The 21,226-nt window shown below is 43.7% G+C and overlaps 1 protein-coding gene and 1 pseudogene across 1 annotated transcript in view; both read left to right on the forward strand.

The window, feature by feature from the left end:
• Positions 1 to 21,226, forward strand: part of PTPN9 (protein tyrosine phosphatase non-receptor type 9) — a 111,929-nt gene that overhangs the window by 49,555 nt on the left and 41,148 nt on the right. Inside the window, exons 2-5 of the mRNA XM_010381893.2 lie at positions 3,035 to 3,178; positions 6,401 to 6,490; positions 7,263 to 7,387; positions 14,984 to 15,089. Of these exons, the coding sequence (XP_010380195.1) occupies positions 3,035 to 3,178; positions 6,401 to 6,490; positions 7,263 to 7,387; positions 14,984 to 15,089 (465 nt within the window). The remainder of the gene's footprint in view (positions 1 to 3,034; positions 3,179 to 6,400; positions 6,491 to 7,262; positions 7,388 to 14,983; positions 15,090 to 21,226) is intronic.
• Positions 15,180 to 19,793, forward strand: LOC104677004 (annotated as a pseudogene).

The raw sequence follows: 21,226 nt of genomic DNA on the forward strand, positions 1-21,226 counted from the left end.
CGCCCTCCTCGGCCTCCCAAAGTGCTGGGATTACAGGCGTGCGCCACCGCACCCAGCCATTTTTTTTTTTCTGAAACAGAGTCTCACTCTGTCGCCCAGGCTGGAGTGCAATGGCACGATCTTGGCTACTGTAACCTCCACATCCTGGGTTCAAGCAATTTTCCTGCCTCATCCTCCCGAGTAGCTGGGATTACAGACGTGCGCCACCATACCTGGCTGATTTTTGTATTTTGAGTAGAGACAGGGTTTCACCATGTTGGCCAGGCTGGTCTCGAATTCCTGACCTCAAATGATACACCCACCTTGGCTTCCCAAAGTGCTGGGATTATAGTTGTGAGCCACCACACCCAGCCCTCCCTTTATTTTTCAATTGAAAAATTAGCAAAGACAGAATTACCTTGTCCATGGTCACATGGTAAGCTAGTTTTATACCTTTTGAAGCAAACCTCATTTTTGTATTCCTTATACCTCTCAGTGCAAGTATTAGCTTAACAAATAACAGGTGCTTATGGCCAGGCATGGTGGCTCACGCCTGTAATCCCGGCACTTTGGGAGGCCATGGAGGGCGGATCACAAGGTCAGGAGTTCGAGAACAGCCTGGCTAATATGGTGAAACCCCGTATTTACTAAAAATACAAAAAATTAGCCGGGCATGGTACTCGGAAGGCTGAGGCAGGAGAATTGCTGGAACCCGGGAGGCAGAGGTTGTAGTGAGCTGAGATTGGGCAACTGCACTACAGCCTAGGAGACAGAGTGAGACTCTATCTCAAAACAACAACAACAACAACAAAAAAAAAACCCCACAAATAACAGGTGCTTATTAAATATGAATAGATAAGTCATAACTGTGGGTTGATTGGGAATAGAAGTATGGTTAAAATTCAGAATTCTCATCAGATTCATCATATTGTAGATAAACAGCTGAGAAAAGTTTCTGGATGGAAGGGACAGAATAGCTATGCATGAAGCTTTTAGTAGTGTAGAATGCCTACAAAAAAATTATTCCTGACTGGGCACGGTAGCTCACACCTGTAATCCCAGCACTTTGGGAGGCCGAGGTGGACGGATCATGAGGTCAGGAGTTGGAGACCAGCCTGGCCAATATGGTGAAACCTTGTCTCTACTGAAAATACAAAAATTAGCTGGGCGTGGTGGTGTGCACCTGTAGTCCCAGCTACTAGGGAGACTGAGGCAGAAGAATCACTTGAACACAGGAGGCAGATGTTGCAGTGAGCCAAGATCACGCCATTGCACTCCAGCCTGGGCGACAGAGCAAGACTGTCTTAAAAAAAAGGAAAAAAAAAAAAAAATCCCAATTTAGCTCACAGCTGCAATCCCAGCACTTTGGGAATGCAAGATGGAATGATCACTTGAGCACTGGAGTTCAAGACCACCCTGGCCAACAAAGGGAGTCCTCGTCTCTACAAAAAAGTCAAAAAAATTACCCAGGTGTGGTGGTGTGCACCTGTAGTCACAGCTACTCAGAAGGCGGAGACGGGAGGATCCCTTGAGCCCAGGAGTTTGAGGCTGCAGTGAGCAGTGATTGTGCCACTGCACTCCAGTCTGCTGGGTGACAGAGTGAGACATTGTCTCAAAAAAAAAAAAAAAAAAAAAAAAATGCTGAGGGCAGCAGCTCATATCTGTAATCCCAGCACTTTGAGAGGGATAGTGAGAGGATCTCTTGAGCCCCAGAGTTTGAGACCAATCCTGGGCTATGTAGTGAGACCTTGTCTCTACTAAAAATAGCAAAGGAATTACTGGGTATAGTGACACATGGAATGGCTATAGTCCCAGCTACTCGAGAGGCTGAGGCAGGAGGATTGTTTGAGCCCAGGAGGTTGAAGCTGCAGTGAGCCAAGATTGTGCCACTACATTCTAGCCTGGGTCATAGAGTGAGACCCTGTCTCAAAAAAAGAAAAAAATAAAAATCCCAATTTACATCATTCTAAAATGAAGAAAGAGAAAAGTAGTTTGTCTAAAAAGGAAATTGGTTATAATGTAAGGAGAAATAGGATGAGAGTACATAAATGAACATGAATTAGTTGAGAGATAGAAACAGTTCTGGAAGCAGGCATCTTGCCAGCCTGGCTCAGACAGTAAAAATGAAAATTTTCCTCCCCTTTCCAAAACGACTATCCAGAGGGGCTATTACTGACTGTGGATACTAGTATCCAGTTTTGGGGTTGCCATGTAAAGCATGAAAAGGTGCAGTGGGGTCAGTCAGCACAAAGAATAACTGCTCTTTTGATTTGTTAAATTCTTCTTAATAGTTTTATTGGTCTCAAATTCCAAAGCCAAAACCATTTTCTGATTCTTTTGCTGTGTCCAGTTGGCTTGTGGGACCAAAGCAGCAGCTGAGACTGCTATACTACACTTTGTATTAGGCAATAATCCTTTGGAAGGCCTGGCCACTTTTCTTTCTTTCTTTCTTTTTTTTTTTTGGAGACAGTTTTGCTCTTGTTGCCCAGGCTGGAGTACAATGGCGTGATCTCAGCTCACTGCAACCTCTCTGCCTCTTGGGTTTAAGCAGTTCTCCTACCTCAGCCTCCCAAGTAGCTGGGATTACAGGTGTGCACCACCACGTCTGGCTAGTTTTGTGTTTTTAGTAGAGATGGAGTTTCACCATGTTGGTCAGGCTGGTCATGAACTCCTGACCTCAAGTGATCCTCCTGCTTCCACCTCCCAAAATGTGGCCTCCCAGTTTTTTTTTTTTTTTTTTTTTTTTTTTTTGCTTTGGGACCAGTAATTTGCATTTCATTCAGGATATCTCTTTCCCCCCCTCATTTTTTCATGCATACCTGTGCTAAGTCCTGTTCTCTGAACCTAGATCTGGCTTCTGGCCTCACTGAATTATACAAATTTTAACTTTCGGTTTCAGACCTGTTTCTACCTTTTTGTTTGTCTTTCCCTGTTCCCTGTAGCAAACTGGTTCAGACTTGCTTGGGGAAGGGATCATAGTTTTTACTTGTTTGTTTTTTGACTCCATAAATATATTCTCTTCTTACTAATTATTCTTTCTTTCTTTGTCAAACAGGCTACCAAGCAGTTTCTTGAAGAGATTAACAAGTGGACAGTTCAGTACAATGTTTCCCCGCTGTCTTGGAATGTGGCTGTCAAGTTCCTCATGGCAAGGAAGTTTGATGTGCTCCGTGCCATAGAATTGTTCCACTCCTACAGAGTATGTTGCTCAGGGGTGGACTAGACCTGTGGCATTTGGGCTTAGTGTTGCTGTTGTCCCTATCATGCTCGACACACACATCGGTTCTCTAAGTGTTCCTCCCCACTCCCATAAAAAATGGATCCATATCCAGGAGCCTTTGTGAGAGCTGAAGCTGAGCAAGGCAGCTGCTGGAAGTCACTACTTTTGTACCTAAGTTTTGATTGTACACCAGGATGCCACATCTAATGATTGAGATGGAGGAAGTAGCCTGACAGCATCCTGGTGGCAGGACAGGGGTTCACCCTTCCTAGAATTTTAATCCTAGCTCTTTTCACTGGACTCTGGCCACATGAAAATCTGTTGGTTTTCAGGATATCTAGGGCTTTTAGAAACTTGCCATTCAGATGAATGCTGAGCTTAGTGGGCAGTTCAGGAAGGGAAGTTGTTTTTTATTTGTTTTGTTTTGTTTTTTTCTTTTTTTAGGAAGGGAAGTTTTAACCCTGGAAAAGAAGAGCAACTGCATATTAGCTAGGTCCATTATCTTAAAGCATCTTTATGCAAATGTAGCGGCATCTGGATTTTACTTTGTTTTGATTTTTGTTTTTTGAGGGGGCACACACTTTGGTTTTGTGCTTCTGTTTGCTTTCTCAGTTTGTAGTGTCTTTGATAAAACACTATACAGCATGTTACTTTGGGGTCAGAATCCTTCTAAAGAAATACAAAATCTCCCTAAAAAAAAAAAAGGGATAACAAGCACTAGATTAGGTTAACTGAAGTTCGGTTACATCTATGTTGTGGACCAGCTCATTCAATATTTATTCATTTACTCAACAAATACTTATTTTATACTTACTGTGTTCCAGGTGCAGAGATTACTATTTAGAAAGAGAGACTAGGGCTGGGTGCAGTGGCTCATGCCTTTAATCCCAGCACTTTGGGAGGCCAAGGCAGGTGGATCACTTGAGGTCAGGAGTTTGAGACCAACCTGACCAAAATGGCAAAACCGTATCTCTACTAAAACTACAAAAATTATCTGGGTGTAGTGGCATCTGCATTCCCAGCTACTCAGGAGGCTGAGGAAGGAGAATCACTTGAACCAAAGAAGTGGAGGTTGCAATGAGCCGAGATCACACTATTGCATTCCAGCCTGGGCAACAGAGTGAGACTCTGTGAAGGAAGGGAGGGAGGGAGGGAGGGAGCTCAAGTGATCTGCCCACTTCAGCCTCCCAAAGTACTGGGATTACAGGCATGAGTCACCGTTCCCAGCCTAAGAGGTTTAAAAATAAGCAGTTGATGAAATAGGACAAACCAAGATAATATTTTTTTTGTTATCGATATGTAAAGGTAGAGAATGTCTCTGGAGAAAGGAAATGTAAGTGGTCAACCTTGTCATTTAAGAGGAGGACTGAAGAGGCTGGGTGCGGTGGCTCACGCCTATAATCCCAGCACTTTGGGAGGCCAAGGCGGGTGGATCACTTCAGCCCCAGAGTTCGAGACCAGCCTGGGCAACATGGCAAAACCCTGTCTCTACAAAAATTAGCCAAGCATGGTGGCATGTGCCTGTAATCCCAGCTACTCAGGAGGCTGAGGCAAGAGAATATCTTGGATGCAGAGGTTGCGGTGAGCCAAGACCATGCCACTGCACTCCAGCCTCGGTGACAGTGTGAGACTCGGTCTTGATTGAAAAAAAAAAAAAGAATCTGGTCGTCAGAGTGAGGAAAATGAAGTCGTCGTAGCTGCTGTTGGAGAGAATATCAGGTGGAGAGAAGACTCCTATTTAAACATAGGAGAGGCCTAAACCTAGAAAATGTGCGAGGATGTATGCGTCCAGACATTTTTGAGGTCCATATTTTAGTGTCCTGGTACCATGTCAGTGCTGCTGCATGTTTAAGAACCTTGATCCTGGCCGGGCGCGGTGGCTCAAGCCTGTAATCCCAGCACTTTGGGAGGCCGAGATGGGCGGATCACGAGGTCAGGAGATCGAGACCATCCTGGCTAACATGGTGAAACCCCGTCTCTACTAAAAATAGAAAAAAACTAGCCGGGCGACCTGGCGCGCGCTTGTAGTCCCAGCTACTCCGGAGGCTGAGGCAGGAGAATGGTGTGAACCCGGGAGGCGGAGCTTGCAGTGAGCTGAGATCCGGCCACTGCACTCCAGCCCGGGCCGCAGACTCCGCCTCAAAAAAAAAAAAAAAAAAAAAAAAAAAAAAAAAAAAAGAACCTTGATCCTGGCCGGGCGTGGTGGCTCAAGCCTGTAATCCCAGCACTTTGGGAGGCCGAGACGGGCGGATCACGAGGTCAGGAGATCGAGACCATCCTGGCTAACATGGTGAAACCCCGTCTCTACTAAAAATACAAAAAACTAGCCGGGCGACGTGGCAGGCGCCTGTAGTCCCAGCTACTTGGGAGGCTGAGGCAGGAGAATGGCGTGAACCCGGGAGGCGGAGCTTGCAGTGAGCTGAGATCCGGCCACTGCACTCCAGCCTGGGCGGCAGAGCAAGACTCCGTCTCAAAAAAAAAAAAAAAAAAAAAAGAACCTTGATCCTGCACCTGAATGTAACATACTGGTTACTCTTCAGGGTTAGGATTAGGATTCTTACTGAGTCAGAGAAAAATACCCTGCCTGAGGGGCTGATAAAGTAGATTTGGACAGGAATTCTGAAAATGCTTGGCTGGCTTGGAGGCAGGTTACAAAGAAATTCATAATTCATTTAGTTGACTTCATTATTCATTTAGCTGAATTCTTTTTGTTTTTTGTTTTTTTTTTTTTTTGAGACAGAGTCTCATTCTGTTGCCCAGACTGGAGTGGCAGTGGTGCTATCTTGGCTCACTGCAACCTCCACCTTCTGGGTCCAAGCAATTCTCCTGCCTCAGCCTCCTGAGTAGCTGGGATTATGGGCACACACCACCATGCCAGCCTAATTTTTGTATTTTTAGCTGAGACAAGGTTTCACCATGTTGGCCAGGCTGGTCTGGAACTCCTGACCTCAGGTGACCTGCCCGCCTCAGCCTCCCAAAGTGGTGGGATTACAGGCGTGAACCACCGCACCCGGCCCATTTAGTTGAATTCTAGTTCAACTAAATGAAGTAGAATTAGTTATGAAATTTATTTAGTTATGAAATTTATAATTCATTCATTCACTGATAACCACCTTATCTCTGAGATTTGGTGGTTACATGGCACTGTCCTGGATATACAGTATTTTCATATTAATACATTTTGGTATGCTTCCTTTTTAGGAAACTCGAAGGAAGGAAGGGATTGTGAAGCTGAAACCTCATGAAGAACCTCTTCGTTCTGAGATCCTCAGTGGAAAATTCACCATCTTAGTGAGTGTTTAGGGGCCCTATCTCGTAGGGCCTTATTACTTCCTTTTTTAACTGGTGTCCTGTTTGGACTTTGTTCCTATATACCTTATCCTGAATCTAGAGTCTCCACAGTTAGGAGCAGATGTGAAACAGCCATGCAGTTTGGTATAAAATTATTTTAGTAACAACTGGATTACTAATAGTTTCTAGTAATTAGAGTTATGAATGATAATTGAAAAATTAAATTATGGAAAATCAGTTGTTCAGTAGACTTAGAAAAGTTTCTTCAGTTGGTCCATTAAGGTTAATCATGGTCTTTGGGATAGGTATGCAATGTGTCAGACACCCATGCTTCCATACTTAACACAAGCTCTCCACTTAGTTGAGACCTCAGCCTTTCAAGTAAACATACAATGGCACTTTTAAGGCAGAGGGTGGAAATCATGATCCTGTTCCCTGGTTCTCTGCTGCTACTTGTTTCTTTTGCCATTCTGCCAGGGAAGTTAGCTAGGAAGCCAGTACAGAGCCATCCTTTGATCTGTCTGCAGTTGAAGAGCAAAGAGAATTTTTTTTTTTTTTTCTTGTCACAGAAATATGGTCCAGGGAGTCCTGAGAGAATCAGGCAAGAGGTGATATTAACATTCTTCCCTTTGGGGAGCAATTGGTGAAGTCAGGGAATTATTCTTAGCATCTGTTTTGTACATGTATCAAACCCTTATCCCGTGTATGTCTTAGTAATTTCTGTGATTTTCTATTTGATTTTAAAAAATATTTCTTGCTTTACTTGCTTTAGAATGTTCGGGACCCAACAGGAGCCTCCATTGCCCTCTTTACTGCCAGGTTGCATCATCCCCACAAGTCAGTCCAACATGTGGTACTTCAGGCTCTGTTTTACTTGCTAGACAGAGCTGTGGATAGGTAAGCACTGAGACTATTTTTTAGGTATTCTACATGCAGGTAGGAAAGTGACAGTTTTTTACTTGATTAAATTCAGCAGTGCCTTCACCATTCTCCTAGGATGTGCCCTGGGCAATGCTATGAATAGAAAACAGTCCATGTCCTTCAGGATGCGGCATGTTTGCAGGCATTATCAAGATGGTGGGTGTTTTTTTTTTATTTTATTTTATTTTTATTTTTATTTTTACTTTGAGATGGAGTCTTGCTCTGTCACCCAGGCTGGAGTGCAGTGGTGCGATCTCAGCTCACTGCAAGCTCCGCCTCCCAGGTTCACGCCATTCTCCTGCCTCAGTCTCCCGAGTAGCTGGGACTACAGGCACCTGCCACCGCGCCTGGCTAATTTTTTTTATTTTTAGTAGAGATGGGGTTTCACCGTAGTCTCGATCTCCTGACCTCGTGATCTGTCTGCCTCGGCCTCCCAAAGTGCTGGGATTATAGGCGTGAGCCACTGCGCCTGGCCGGTGGGTGTTCTCTTTACCACCTTGGCTGTATGTCAGGAAAACAGAAGCTAAGAAAGTCAATTATCGGCAATCTTCAGTGTATGGAAAACTACTTATTGGAAGAGAATGAGGGGGAGATGACCTGTGCTGGTTCTTTTTGCTCACATCAGAACCCTCTAGGGCCTCAGTTTCTTTGTTTGCAAAGCAGGAATAATGCCATTTAGTTCAGAGGATTTTGAGACTCAACATTCAGGGGATGGCTGGGTACAGTGGCTCACACCTGTAATCCCAGCACTTTGGGAGGCTGAAGTGGGCGGATTGCTTGAGGCAGGAGAATGACGTGAACCTGGGAGGCGGGGCTTGCAGTGAGCCGAGATCACGCCACTGCACTCCAGCCTGGGTGACAGAGCAAGATTCCGTCTCAAAAAAAAAAAAAAAGAAAAAAAAATGGATTGGTAAACAGCATATACTTTTCTATCACCCAGTGCTACAGTACCATCTAGAAGTCTTCCGGGAGACAGGGCAGCCCAGCAGAAGATACACAGACAAAATAACTCAGAACCCAGGTTCTTACAGGAGCAAGGAAGTTCCTTTAAGCAATGTGTAATTAAGAAAAGAGAGTGCTCAAGTTAAAGAAACTTAAGAAAATCCTGGGGAAGTCTGAACTTAGAGCAATTGGAATTAACAGAGATAGAGAGCTCTCTAAAAGCAGAAGGGCCTCCAAGGAGGAAGCCATCAACCATATCCACACCAGATGTTTGTGGGGCAGTAGAAGCAAGGCACAAAGGCTCAGAGCCAACACCAAGGAGAAATGGACAGATGTTTTGTAACCACATCTTACTTAGAGCTTCACCTTCCCTTAGTATTCCTTAGTAAGGAGGGTCTAAGCATGAAAAACAGAACTGTCTTCTATAGTATTTGGGATTTCATATCCATTTTACTGAGTCTTATAAAATTCTAGAATATAGATTTAATCAGTCTCAATCTTTTTATGTTCTCTTTATAAAACCTCAAGTTAATAAAGTCTTCTGAGTACTAAGACTGACCACATAGAGTGTCTAAACTCAACTGAAATGAAGTCAGGATTGATATATCCATAAATGGGAAGCCAGGTGAGCAATCCTTCTTTCCAGAATGGTGTTTTAACAATAAGCTGTATTCCCAAATGAGGTTTTTTTGTTTTGTTTTGTTTTGTTTTTGAGACAGAGTTTCGCTCTTGTTACCCAGGCTGGAGAGCAGTGAGCAGTGGTGTGATCTCAGCTCCCTGCAACCTCTGCCTCCCGGGTTCATGCAATTCTCCTGCCTCAGCCTCCCAAGTAGCTGGGATTACAGGTGCCTGCCACCATGCCCAGCTAATTTTTGTATTTTTAGGTTTCACCACATTGGCCAGGCTGGTCTCGAACTCCTGACCTCAGGTAATCCACCCTCCTGACCTCAGGTAATCCACCGACCTCAGCCTCACAAAGTGCTGGGATTACAGGCGTGAGCCACCATGCCTGGCCCCAAATTAGTATTTACATGCTACACAAGGTATTAGCCCTGTGGGGGATATAATGGGAAGGTCATTCCTTCCTGGAACTTCCTGTCTCTCTGGGCAGGCAAATTTAAAAAATACGAAACTCCAAACTTTTTGCACATTTCTAGTAGTGAAGAACAAGTAAAAATTCACAAATCTATATTTATAAATAATAAACATTAATTACCACATTAATATAGCCAATATAAAACATACAAAAAAGAAATGCAGATTATGAAATTTTTTTTTTTTAAATTTAACTTTTGGCCAGGCGCAGTGGCTCACGCCTGTAATCCTAGCACTTTGGGAGGCCGAGGCAGGCGGATCCTACTTGAGGCCAGGAATTGAGACCAGCCTGGACAACATGGTGAAACCCTGTCTCTGATAAAAATACAAAAAATCAGCTGGGTATGGTAGTGTGCGCCTTTAGTCCCAGCTTCTTGGGGGAAGTGGGAGAGGTTGCTGAGGTGGGAGGATCACTTGAGCCCAGAAGGGTGAGGCTGTAGTGAGCCATGATCACGCCACTGCATTCCAGCCTGGGTGACAGAGCAAGACCTGTCTCAAAAAAAAAAAAAAAAAACCCACAAAAAAGCCCACACAAAACAAACAACAACAACAAAAATCATTTAGGGAGAAGTCCAAAAGTATCAAGTTAAGCAAAAACCATCCTTAATAAAAAACAGGTGCATAAGCATAAAGCATGAGCTCAGGTCATCACTCTCTCCCTGCTAAGGTAAATGGTATTGTTACAATTCAATTGACAATTAAACTCAAGCCCCAAGAAGTTTTTTACAGTCATCACATGTTAGTCCAGCTGGTTCTAAGATCCTGGTTTCTTCACTCTTGGGCAGAGTTATTTCTATCCTCTCATACTGTTGTTCTGCTATTTCTTTTTCCCTGGTGCTTGCAATTTACAGTTTCTTACTGCTGTTGACATCTTTGGCTGGTCCTCTGGCTTAGAAGTGCTATATTGAGGCCAAGTGCATTGATTCAGGCCTGTAATCCTAGCACTTTGGGGGGCTGAGACCGGCAGATTGAGCCCAGGAGTTTGTGACCAGCCCTGGGAAACATGATGAAACCACCCATTTCTTGAGGGCACGGAACTTTCTTTTTAACATATATAATGGAAAATATCCGAATCTCTGTATGTCGAGAGAGAATGGTATCATGAACATCCACATATCCATCATCCATCTTCTTCCAAGTGATCTGTAACCATCTTGTTTCATTGGTAGCCTCTCATGGATCTCCTATCCTCAGTTTCTTTCTTTCCTTTTTTTTTTTTTTTTGAGACTAGGTCTTGCTTTGTCACCCAGGCTGGAGTGCAGTAGCATGATTGTAGCTCACTGCAGCCTTGAACTCCTGGCCTTATGTGATCCTCCCATCTTGGCCTCCCAGAATGCTGGGATTACAAGCATAAACCACTGCATCTGGCTTCTCAGTTTTTTAAAAACAAATGTCAAGGACTGTGTTTTAAACTTCTTGGTGTTTTCTGTAACATGTAGCTCAGGAATCAAACTCAGTAGGGAATCAGTCAGCTGTCACTGTAAATTTTTTTTTTTTGAGAGAGTGTCACTCTGTTCCCCAGGCTGGAGTGCAGTGGCGCTTTCTCGGCTCACTGCAAGCTTCGCCTCCCAGATTCATGCCATTCTCCTGCCTCAGCCTCCCGAGTAGCTGGGACTACGGCGCTGGCCACCACGCCCAGCTAATTTTTTGTATTTTTAGTAGAGACAGGGTTTCACCATGTTATTCAGGATGGTCTCGATCTCCTGACCTCGTGATCCACCCGACTTGGCCTCCCAAAGTGCTGAGATTATAGGCGTGAGCCATCGCGCCCGGCCCATTGTAAATCTTAAACTGGGTGCAGTGGCTCATGCTTGTAATCCCAATGCTTTGGGAGGCCAGGTGAGAGGATCGCTTGAGTCCAGAAGTTTGAGACTAGCCTGGGCAACATACCAAGACCTCGTCTCTACAAAAAGTTTAAAAATTAGCCAGCTGGGCATGGTGAAGTTTGCCTGTAGCCCCAGACACTTACAGAAGGCTGAACTGGGAGGATCACCTGAGCCCTGGGAAGTTGAGGCTGCAGTAAGCCATGATTGTGCCAGTGCACTACACCATAGGTGACAGAGCAAAATGCTGTCTTAAAATGTATATATATTCTGGTGGCTCACGCCTGTAGTCCCAGCACTTTGGGAGGCCAAGGGGGTGGATCTCCTGAGGTCAGGAGTTCGAGACCAGCCTGGCCAATATGGTGAAATCCCATGTCTACTAAAAATACAAAAAATTAGCCGGACGTGGTGATGGGTGCCTGTAATCCCAGCTACTCAGGAGGCTGAGACAGGAGAATCGCTTGAACTTGGGCAGAGGTTGCAGTGAGCAGAGATTGCGCTATTACACTTCAGCCTGGGCAACAAGAGCGAAACTCTGTCTCAAAAAAAAAAAAAAGTGTATGTATATATATGTAATATATACACACATATATAAACACACACACATCTATCTGTCTATCTATTCTATACCCTAAAGTGTAAAAATCTTACTGCATTCATGTTTTATGTGCCTTCACAGGATGAGCACTTTGATCTGGGAATATAGAACCTGGATCATTCATTATGCATCCAAGCTTCTTTTTCTTAAATTCTCTTTGCCCCCTCACTGACTTGTTTTTGTTTTAGTCCCCTGCCACAAGCTGGAGTCATGAGCGGAGAGCCCATAAGTTGAATTTGACCCTTTAGGAGCTCATGGAGAAACAGAAAGTATCTAGATCTGGATAGCCTATTCAATAATTGTGCCACACATTTTCTTTGTTTCTTTCTTTTTATTTAAGAGACAGGGTCTCTTGCTCGGGCTGAAGTGCAGTTGTATCATCATAACTCACAGTAGCCTCAACTCCTGGGCTCAAATGATCCTCCTGCCTCTGTTTCCCAAGGAGCTGGGACCACAGGCACGTACTACTAAACCTGTTCAATTTAAAAATTGTTTTGTAGACATGGAGTTTACATGTTTTGTAGACATGAGACCAGGCTGGTCTCAAACTCCTGACCTCAAGTAGTCTTCACATCTCAGTCTCCCAAAGTGCTGAGATTACACGTGTGAGTCACTGTACCTGTCCTGTGCCACACATTTTAACAGCATCTTGGATCTTCGTGGATCATAGTCTCTCTTGGGTTGTGAAAAAGGAGTCAAGGGTAGGGCGCAGTGACTCATACCTGTGATCCCAGCACTTTGGGAGGCCGAGGTGGGTGGATCACTTGAGGTCAGGAGCTTGGGACCAGCCTGGGCAACATAATGAAACCCCATCTCTACTAAAAATTAAAAAATAAGTAAATAAATAAGAAAAAGGAGTAAAGATTTAACACTAATGTAACACATTAGGTGCCGGTTGAAACCAAGTCTGCTGGAGAAACTTTCATGTACCTCAGAATTAGACATTTTTGAAACGTTAGCTCATGGGCGGGTGCTTCTGCCTTGGAATTTGTTAAAGGGATAAAGATATGGAGGTTCCCAGGAGGTGCTGGTGCAAAAATAGTAAGATACAAAATAACTTTGAGACTGGCCATGGTGGCTTATGCCTGTAATCCCAACACTTGGGGAGGCTGATGTGGGTGGATCACCTAAGGTCAGGAGTTCCAAGACCAGCCTGGCCAACATGGCGAAACCCTGTCTCTACTAAAAATACATTAGCCAAGTGTGGTGGTGCATGCCTGTAGTCCCAGCTACTCGGGAGGCTGAGGCAGAAGAATTGCTTGAACACGGTCTTCGGAGGTTGCAGTGAGCTGAGATCCTGCCATTGCGCTCCAGCCTGGGTGACAAGAGTGAAACTCTGTCTCAAAACAAAAAACAGTAACTTTGAGACTCCTGGTTTCAGGAATGTATTTTGTGCCAAACATTTTCTCAATTCTAAATAGATGTGAAAACTGTTGCTGTCATCTGTGAGTAGTCCAATCAAATAATTTATTCCTAATGACCATTTGGGTCGCAAATCACATGTATGTACGGATCTGTCTTGGTGGAAGAGTACATCTTTGAGAAATCTTTATAAATTTGGGAAATTGGACTGAGAAATACTTTCTGTATCTTCAAATGTTCCTAATTTTGGTCTGGGAATAGGCTTACTTTTTTTTCCCCTGAGATGGAGTCTCACTCTGTTGCCCAGGCTGGAGTGCAGTGGTACAGTCTCGACTCACTGCAACCTTTGCCTCTTGGGCTCAGGCAATTCTCCTGCCTCAGCCTCCCAAGTAGTTGGGATTACAGGCATGTGCCACCATACCCGGCTAATTTTGTATTTTTTGTGGAAATGGGGCTTCACCATATTGGTCAGGCTGGTCTCGAACTCCTGACCTCAGGTGATCCACCCGCTTCAGCCTCCCAAAGTGCTGGGATTACAGGTGTGAGCCACCATACCCGGCCATGGCTTACTATTAATACCTGTTAATCTACTTTTTTTTTCCTTCCTTTCCCTTTTTTTTTTTTTTTTTTTTTTTTTTTTTTTTTTTTTAATAGAGTCAGGGTCTTGCCATGTTGCCCAGGCTGGTCTTGAACTCCTGGGTTCAAGCGATCCGGCTGCCTTGGCTTCCCAAAGTGCTAGGATTAGAGGCATGAGCCACTGCGTCTGGCCTTACTTTTTCTTAAGATAAGATCTCACTCTGTCTCCCAGGCTGGAGTGCAGTGGCATGATCTCACTGCAGCCTCGACCTCCTGCGCTCAAGCGACCCTCCCACCTCAGCCTCCTGGGTAGCTAGGACTATAGGCACAGGTCACTACATGATGAGGTATTGTCATGTTGCCCAGCCTGGTCTTAAATTCTTGGGCTCAAGCTATCCGCCCTCCTTAGCCTTCCAAAGTACTGAGGCTACAGGCATGAGCCACCATGCCGCCTTAATCTACTTTTTAGGAATGCTTTCCAAAGGCCATTTATGGGTTTGTTGTCTTCCTCCATTGGGTCATAAGAGACAAATTTACTATCAATGAGCTTAGAGGCATTCTTGTTCTACACAGTTTTCCACAGGTCTGAAATATTTTCTTAGAGATGGGCTTCCAGTCTACTGAATTACAATTCAGTGACCATTTATTTTTAAGGGCTTTGCTAGGGACTGTTGGGTGTAATGAGTTGAACAACAAGTTCTTGTCCTTTAGGAGAGAATCAGTTGGCTACACACAGTATATTAAGGCCACAAGAAAAATCCACAGAAAGATTTATGGGGCTTTAAAGGAAAAAATGATCGGTAGTATATTTGATTACAGTTACCAGGGAGACTTTCATGGAAGAGGAAACTTTGGGATTGAGTACGGAATATGTTACAGGATTTGGGTAGGTAGATTCAGAGGGGTGGGAGAAAACAGTTCAGATTTTGATAACTTAGTTGCTGTAGAGCATTCTCAATACGAGTTTGGCATTTGGTAAATATGGATAAATCTGCCTTAATAAACATAGCAGATACCAAAGATAAGAGATCTTTTTGTAAGACCAATGTGCAGTCAGGCAGTTGTTTTGATCCTAGATGTTTCATACTCTCAGGTTTTGTTTTGGCATTAGGCTTTCAACCTGCCTCATCCATCTTCTTACTTAACAAATGTTTTTGTTCAATGGTTGATTTACAGCTTTGAAACTCAGAGGAATGGATTGGTGTTTATCTATGACATGTGTGGTTCCAATTATGCCAACTTTGAGCTAGATCTTGGCAAGAAAGTCCTAAACCTGCTGAAGGTAAGGCTATGGAGGGCCCTCTCAACTTTCCTTCAATGCTTGGGATTTTTTTTCTTTTTTTTTAATTCTTTGGGAAAAGATTTAGGAAAGATGCAAACTTCAGAAATTATGTTCAATGTAAAGGCCATCTGTAAATGATGACTACTGTCTGCTTCCACAGAACAAGAAATGACCTTAAAAATGAAGTGGGAGAAATTAAGGTAAAAAATGCACAGGAATGGCTGGGCATGGTAGCTCACGCCTGTAATCCCAGCACTTTGGGAGGCCAAGGTGGGTGGATCATGAGGTCAAGAGATCAAGGCCATCTTGACCAAAATGGTGAAACTCTGTCTGTACTAAAAACACACAAATTAGCTGGGCATGGTGGTGTGTGCCTGTAGTCTCAGCTACTTGGGAGATTGAGGCAGGAGAATCGCTCAAACCTGGGAAGCGGAGGTTGCAGTGAGCGGAGATCGTGCCATTGCGATCTCGCGACAGAGTGAGTCTGGCAACAGAGTAAGACATCGTCTCCAAAAAAAAAAAATGCATAGGAACATTCTGAGTCATAAAAGTGGAATGGGCCGGGTGCCCTGACTCACTCCTGTAATCCCAGCACTTTGGGAGGCTGAGGCATACTTACGTGTATAAGGTGTATATGAAACATACATAAATTTAGGCTGAGCGCGGTGGCTCACACCTATAATCCCAGCACTTTGGGAGGCCAAGGCGGGTGGATCACGAGGTCAGGAGATCGAAACCATCCTGGCTAACACGGTGAAACCCCATCTCTACTAAAAATACAAAAAAAAAAAAAAAAAAAATTAGCTGGGTGTGGTGGTGGGCGTGCCTGTAGTCCCAGCTACTCGGGAGGCTGAGGCAGGAGAATGGTGTGAACTGAGGAGGTGGAGGTTGCAGTGAGCCAACATCGTGCCACTGTGCTCCAGCCTGGGTGACAGAGCGAGACTCCGTCTCAAAAAAAAAAAAAAAAAAAAAAAAGAAACATACATAAATTTCCTGCTTAGACTTGGGTCCCCTCCCTAAGATATCTCATTATGTATATGCAGATATTCTAAAATCTGAAAAAAATTCAAAACCTGAAACACTTCTAGTCTGAAGTATTTTGGATAAGGAATACCCAACCTGTGTTATGAATGGTGCTGTTATGAACATTCTTAAACATGTTTTCTGGTGCATATGTGTAAGAGGGTCTCTAGGGGAGTGTTTCTCAACCTTTTTTCATTGTTGCCTCACTAAGGAACCTTTTTCAGTATTTTTTTCCCCTAATAATTCCTCTTCTAATGAAATTTAAATACCATAGATATACTGCATATCTCTATGGACTCTTTAAAATTTATTTATATTTTATTTATTTATTTTTTTGCTCTTGTCGCCCAGGCTGGAGTGTGGTAGTGCGATGTCGGCTCACTGCCAACCTCCACCTCCTGGTTCAAGTGATTCTCCTGCCTCAGCCTCCTGAGTAGCTGGGATTACAAGCGCCCGCCACCACGCCTAGCCAATTTTTGTACTTTTGGTAGAAATGGGGTTTCTCCACATTGGCCAGGCTGGTCTCAAACTCCTCACCGCCGCCTCGGCCTCCCAAAGTGCTGGGATTATAGGCGTGAGCCACCACGCCCAGCCTAAATTTATGTATGTTTCATATACACCTTATACACATAAGTGTGCCTCAGCCTCCCAAAGTGCTGGGATTACAGGAGTGAGTCATGGCACCCAGCCCATTCCACTTTTATGACTCAGAATGTTCCTGTGCATTTTTTTTTTTTTTTTGGAGACGAAGTCTCACTCTGTTGCCAGACTGGAGTGCAGTGGCGTGATCTCCGCTCACTGCAACCTCGTTTCCTAGGTTTGAGTGATTCTCCTTATTTTTTAATAGAGGCAGAGTCTCACTGTGTTGTCCAGGGTGGTCTTGAATTCCTGGGCTCAAGCAGTACCACCTCCTTGGCCTCCCAAAGTGCTGGGATTATAGGTATTGGCCTCTGTGCCTGGCCTCTTTATGTACTCTGTATACATAAAAAGAGTAAGATTTCTTTTTTTTTTTTTTTCCCTGAGATGGAGTCTCGCACTGTCACCCAGGCTGGAGTGCAGTGGCATGATCTCGGCTCACTGCAAGCCCCGCCTCCCAGGTTCATGCCATTTTCCTGCCTTAGCCTCTCGAGTAGCTGGGACTACAGGTGCATACCTCCACGCCCGGCTAATTTTTTTGTATTTTTAGTAGAGACAGGGTTTCACCGTGTTAGTCAGGATGGTCTCAATTTCCTGACCTCGTGATCTGCCCGCCTCGGCTTCCCAAAGTGCTGGGATTACAGGCGTGAGCCATCGCACCCAGGCCCAATTTCTTTTTTTTTTTTCTGGCTCTCCTCACCCTGTTCTCCTACTAATTTTACCCCTTTGGTTAGGTGATATCTCCCCCATTGAGAATGCATGCTCTAGGGTATACACCTAGGAGTGGATTGTTGGGTCCTACAGTCTGTGAAGATTTAACTTTATAAGACAATGTCAAACTGTGTTTCAAAGTGGTCGTACCCCCTTGCCATGTGTAATGATTTCCGTTGGTCTACATCCTTTTCAGCACTTACTAATGTCAGACTTCTTAATTTTTTTCTCAATCAAATGGATATGAAATGGTATCTTGTGGTATAGCTTGCATTTCTTTTATTAGTGAAATTATCTCTTCATATATTTGTTAGCTGTATATTTTTTCTTCTTCTGTGAAATGTCTACTTATGATTTCTCCATTTAGAAATTAATAGTTTTTAATATATTATTGATTCTAATCCATAAAGATACATATATACACACACACATATAATGTGTGCACACAGTAAACTGTCTCTTAATTTATAGATTGTTTTTTCACTTTTTATGAAGTTCTTTGACTAACAGAGTTCTTTTTTTTTTTTTTTGAGACCCAAGTCTTGCTCTGTTGCCAAAGCTTAGTGCAGTGGCACGATCTTGGCTCACTGCAACCTCTACCTCCTGGGTTCAAGCAGTTCTCATGCCTCAACCTCCTGAGTAGCTAGAATTACAGGCACGCACCACCACACCCAACTAATTTTTGTATCTTTTGTAGAGATGGAGTTTCACCATGGTGCCTAGGCTGGTCTCAAGGTCCTGAGCTCAAGCAATCCAGCCACCTTGGCCTCCCAAAGTGCTGGGATTACAGGCGTGAACCACTGTGTCTGACCCACAGAACTTAGTTTCATGCAGTTTTTCAATATTCCAGCCCTTTTCATGGATGGGGTTACCATGCAACACTGGCGGTCTAACTAGGAAGAAATCGTTCCCAAGAAATCCAAAAGAAAAAAAAAGAGGAATTGTAGCTAGTATCTTCTAGCCTGCTCTTTTTGCCACTTTTTTTTCTTTTATTTATTTATTTATTTTTTTGGAGACAGAGTTTCGCTCCTTTTCCCATAATGGAGTGCAGTGGTGCTATCGCGGCTCACTGCAACCTCCTCCTCCCAGTTCAAGCGATTCTCTTGCCTCAGCCTCCCAAGTAGTTGGGATTACAGGTACCTGTCACCACACCCAGCTAATTTTTGTATTTTTAGTGGAGACGGGATTTTGCTATATTGGCCAGGCTAGACTCGATCTCCTTACCTCAAGTGATCCACCAGCCTTGACCTCCCAAAGTGCTAGGATTACAGACGTGAGCCACCGTGCCCAGCCCTTTTTGCCACTTTCAAAAGACTGATTCTTTTTTGTTGTTTGTTTGTCCTGAGACGGGGTGTCTCTCTGTCCCCCAGGCTGGAGTGCAATGGCGTGATCTCGGCTCACTACAACCTCCACCTCCTGGGTTCAAGTGATTCTCCTGCTTCAGCATCCTAAGTAGTTGGCATTACAGGTGTCTACCACCACACTCGGCTAATTTTTAGTAGTGATGGGGTTTCACCATGTTGGCCAGGTTGGTCTCGAACTCCCGACCTCAAGTGATCCGCCCACCTTGGCCTCTGAAAGTGCTGGGATTACAGGTGTGAGCCACCATGCCCAGCCTCAAAAGACTGATTCTCAATCTGACAGGTCACTCTGTTCTCTTCAGTTATCCTTTAGTTCTACTGATTTGGGGAATCCCCAGCACTCCTCTACGGTGAATATACAGCATCTAGAACAAACTTCTCCAAAGGCCTCTTCACTGAAGCGTGATAAACTACTTTCATCTTTTCCTTCAAAGATGCAACAATTTATTTCAGGGCCTAAATGTCCAAGGTCCTTTCAACCACCAAATCAAAAACCATTTTAGGGAAACACCTGTTATTTCCACAAAATGATAAATAGAAAATAGAAGCTATTACATCTGTTTTTTCAGAGCAGAGAACTACAGACCTGGGCCTAGTCCATTTACATGACTGTCTGGAGGTACCTGCTGCAGTCACGAGGGATGGGTGGCAGCTTGGTCAGCGGAGAATAGCCTGCAGCATTCTCCTGTGGTTATAAAGGATTTACCCCTCAATCCCAAACCTTTCCTCAAGGGATTAACAGAAAAGCCAGTGATGGTGAAACTTAAGTGGGGAATGGATTACAAAGGCTAACTGGTATCTGTAGATGAACCAGATCTATAGATGTATCTATATGAACATGTAGCTTGCAAATACAGAAGAATACATAGTTGGGGTATTGTCTGGACATCTGGATGAAGTTTTACTAAACTATAATAATGTCCTTTGTCTCAGAGGTGTGGAAAAGGAAGAGGATGGGAAAATGAGAGAATAGCATCTTTTCTGGGGAATTTTTAAAATATATATTTCTAGACAATAAAAATTTGTTTGTTTTTCAAATAAATAAATGACTCTATAGCACCCTCATATACTGTCAGTTCAGTAAGTTGTTAACACCTTTTGGAAGGCATCTGGCATTATAAATCCTTAAAAATGCACACACCCTTTGATCAGTTGTATTTCTGAAATTATATGCTAAGGAAACAATCAGGAAAACAAAGATTTATAAAAAGAGTATTTACTGCATATTTATTTTAGATAATTAAAAATAATACCTTAAGCTGACTCCAGTGACTTAAATCTATAATCTCAGCCCTTTGGGAGTTTGAGGTGGGAGAATTGCCTAAGGCAAGGGGTTCAGGACCAGTCTAGGCCACATAGCAAGACCCCGACTGTACAAAATTTAGCTGCATGTGGTGGTATGTGCCTATCGTCCCAGCTACCCAGGAGGCTGAGGCAGGAGGATCACTTGAGCCCAGGATATGGGGGTTCAGTGAACTATGATCATATGATTGCATTCCAGCCCAGTTGATAAAACCCTGTCTTAAAAAAAAAAAAAAAAAGAATATTCATAATCTTTAGCCAAATAATCCCAGTCTTAGAAACAGCTTCTTAAAATAATTTAAAAGGAGGCTGGGTACAGTGACTTATGCCTGTAATCCCAGCACTTTGAAAGGCTGAGATGGGCGGATCACTTGAGGCCAGGAGTTCAAGACCAGCCTGACCAACATGGTGAAAGATCATCTCTGCTAAAAATACAAAAAAGTTAGCCAGGCGTGATGGTGCACACCTGTAATCCCAGCTACTCAGGAAGCTGAGGCAGGAGAATTGGTTGAACCCTTGAGCAGATATCGTGCCACTGCACTCCAGCTTGGGTGACCATGTGAGACTAAAAAAAAAAAAAAAAAAGAATTGAGTTTCAAAAAAGAATTAAAAGGAAAAGATAAAATGAGCATATCAGGATTATTTAGGCCTGAAAACAAACTGAATAATCAGAGTGATGGTTACATGGTTAATTAAATTACCTGTGTCATATTTATTCCCCAGGATATTGTGACTTTGTTAAAATTGACAAATAGAAAGTCTAAGTTGGGGAAAGGCGGGACTTTTTAATATGTAAAGGTGGAAAACAAAACAGCTACCCATATAGAAAAAAATGTCAGATTCCTACATCTCATACTATGTTCAGAAATCAACTTCAGATAGATTAGTCTTTTTTTTTTTTTTTTTTTTTTTTTTTTTTTTTTTTTTTTTTTGAGACAGAGTCTCGCTCTGTCGCCCAAGCTGGAGTGCAGTGGCTGGATCTCAGCTCACTGCAAGCTCCACCTCCCGGGTTCACGCCATTCTCCTGCCTCAGCCTCCCGAGTAGCTGGGACTACAGGCGCTCGCCACCTCGCCCGGCTAGTTTTTTTGTATTTTTAGTAGAGA

This window comes from Rhinopithecus roxellana, chromosome 5, assembly GCF_007565055.1.
Source record: "Rhinopithecus roxellana isolate Shanxi Qingling chromosome 5, ASM756505v1, whole genome shotgun sequence".
Lineage (NCBI taxonomy): Eukaryota > Metazoa > Chordata > Mammalia > Primates > Cercopithecidae > Rhinopithecus > Rhinopithecus roxellana.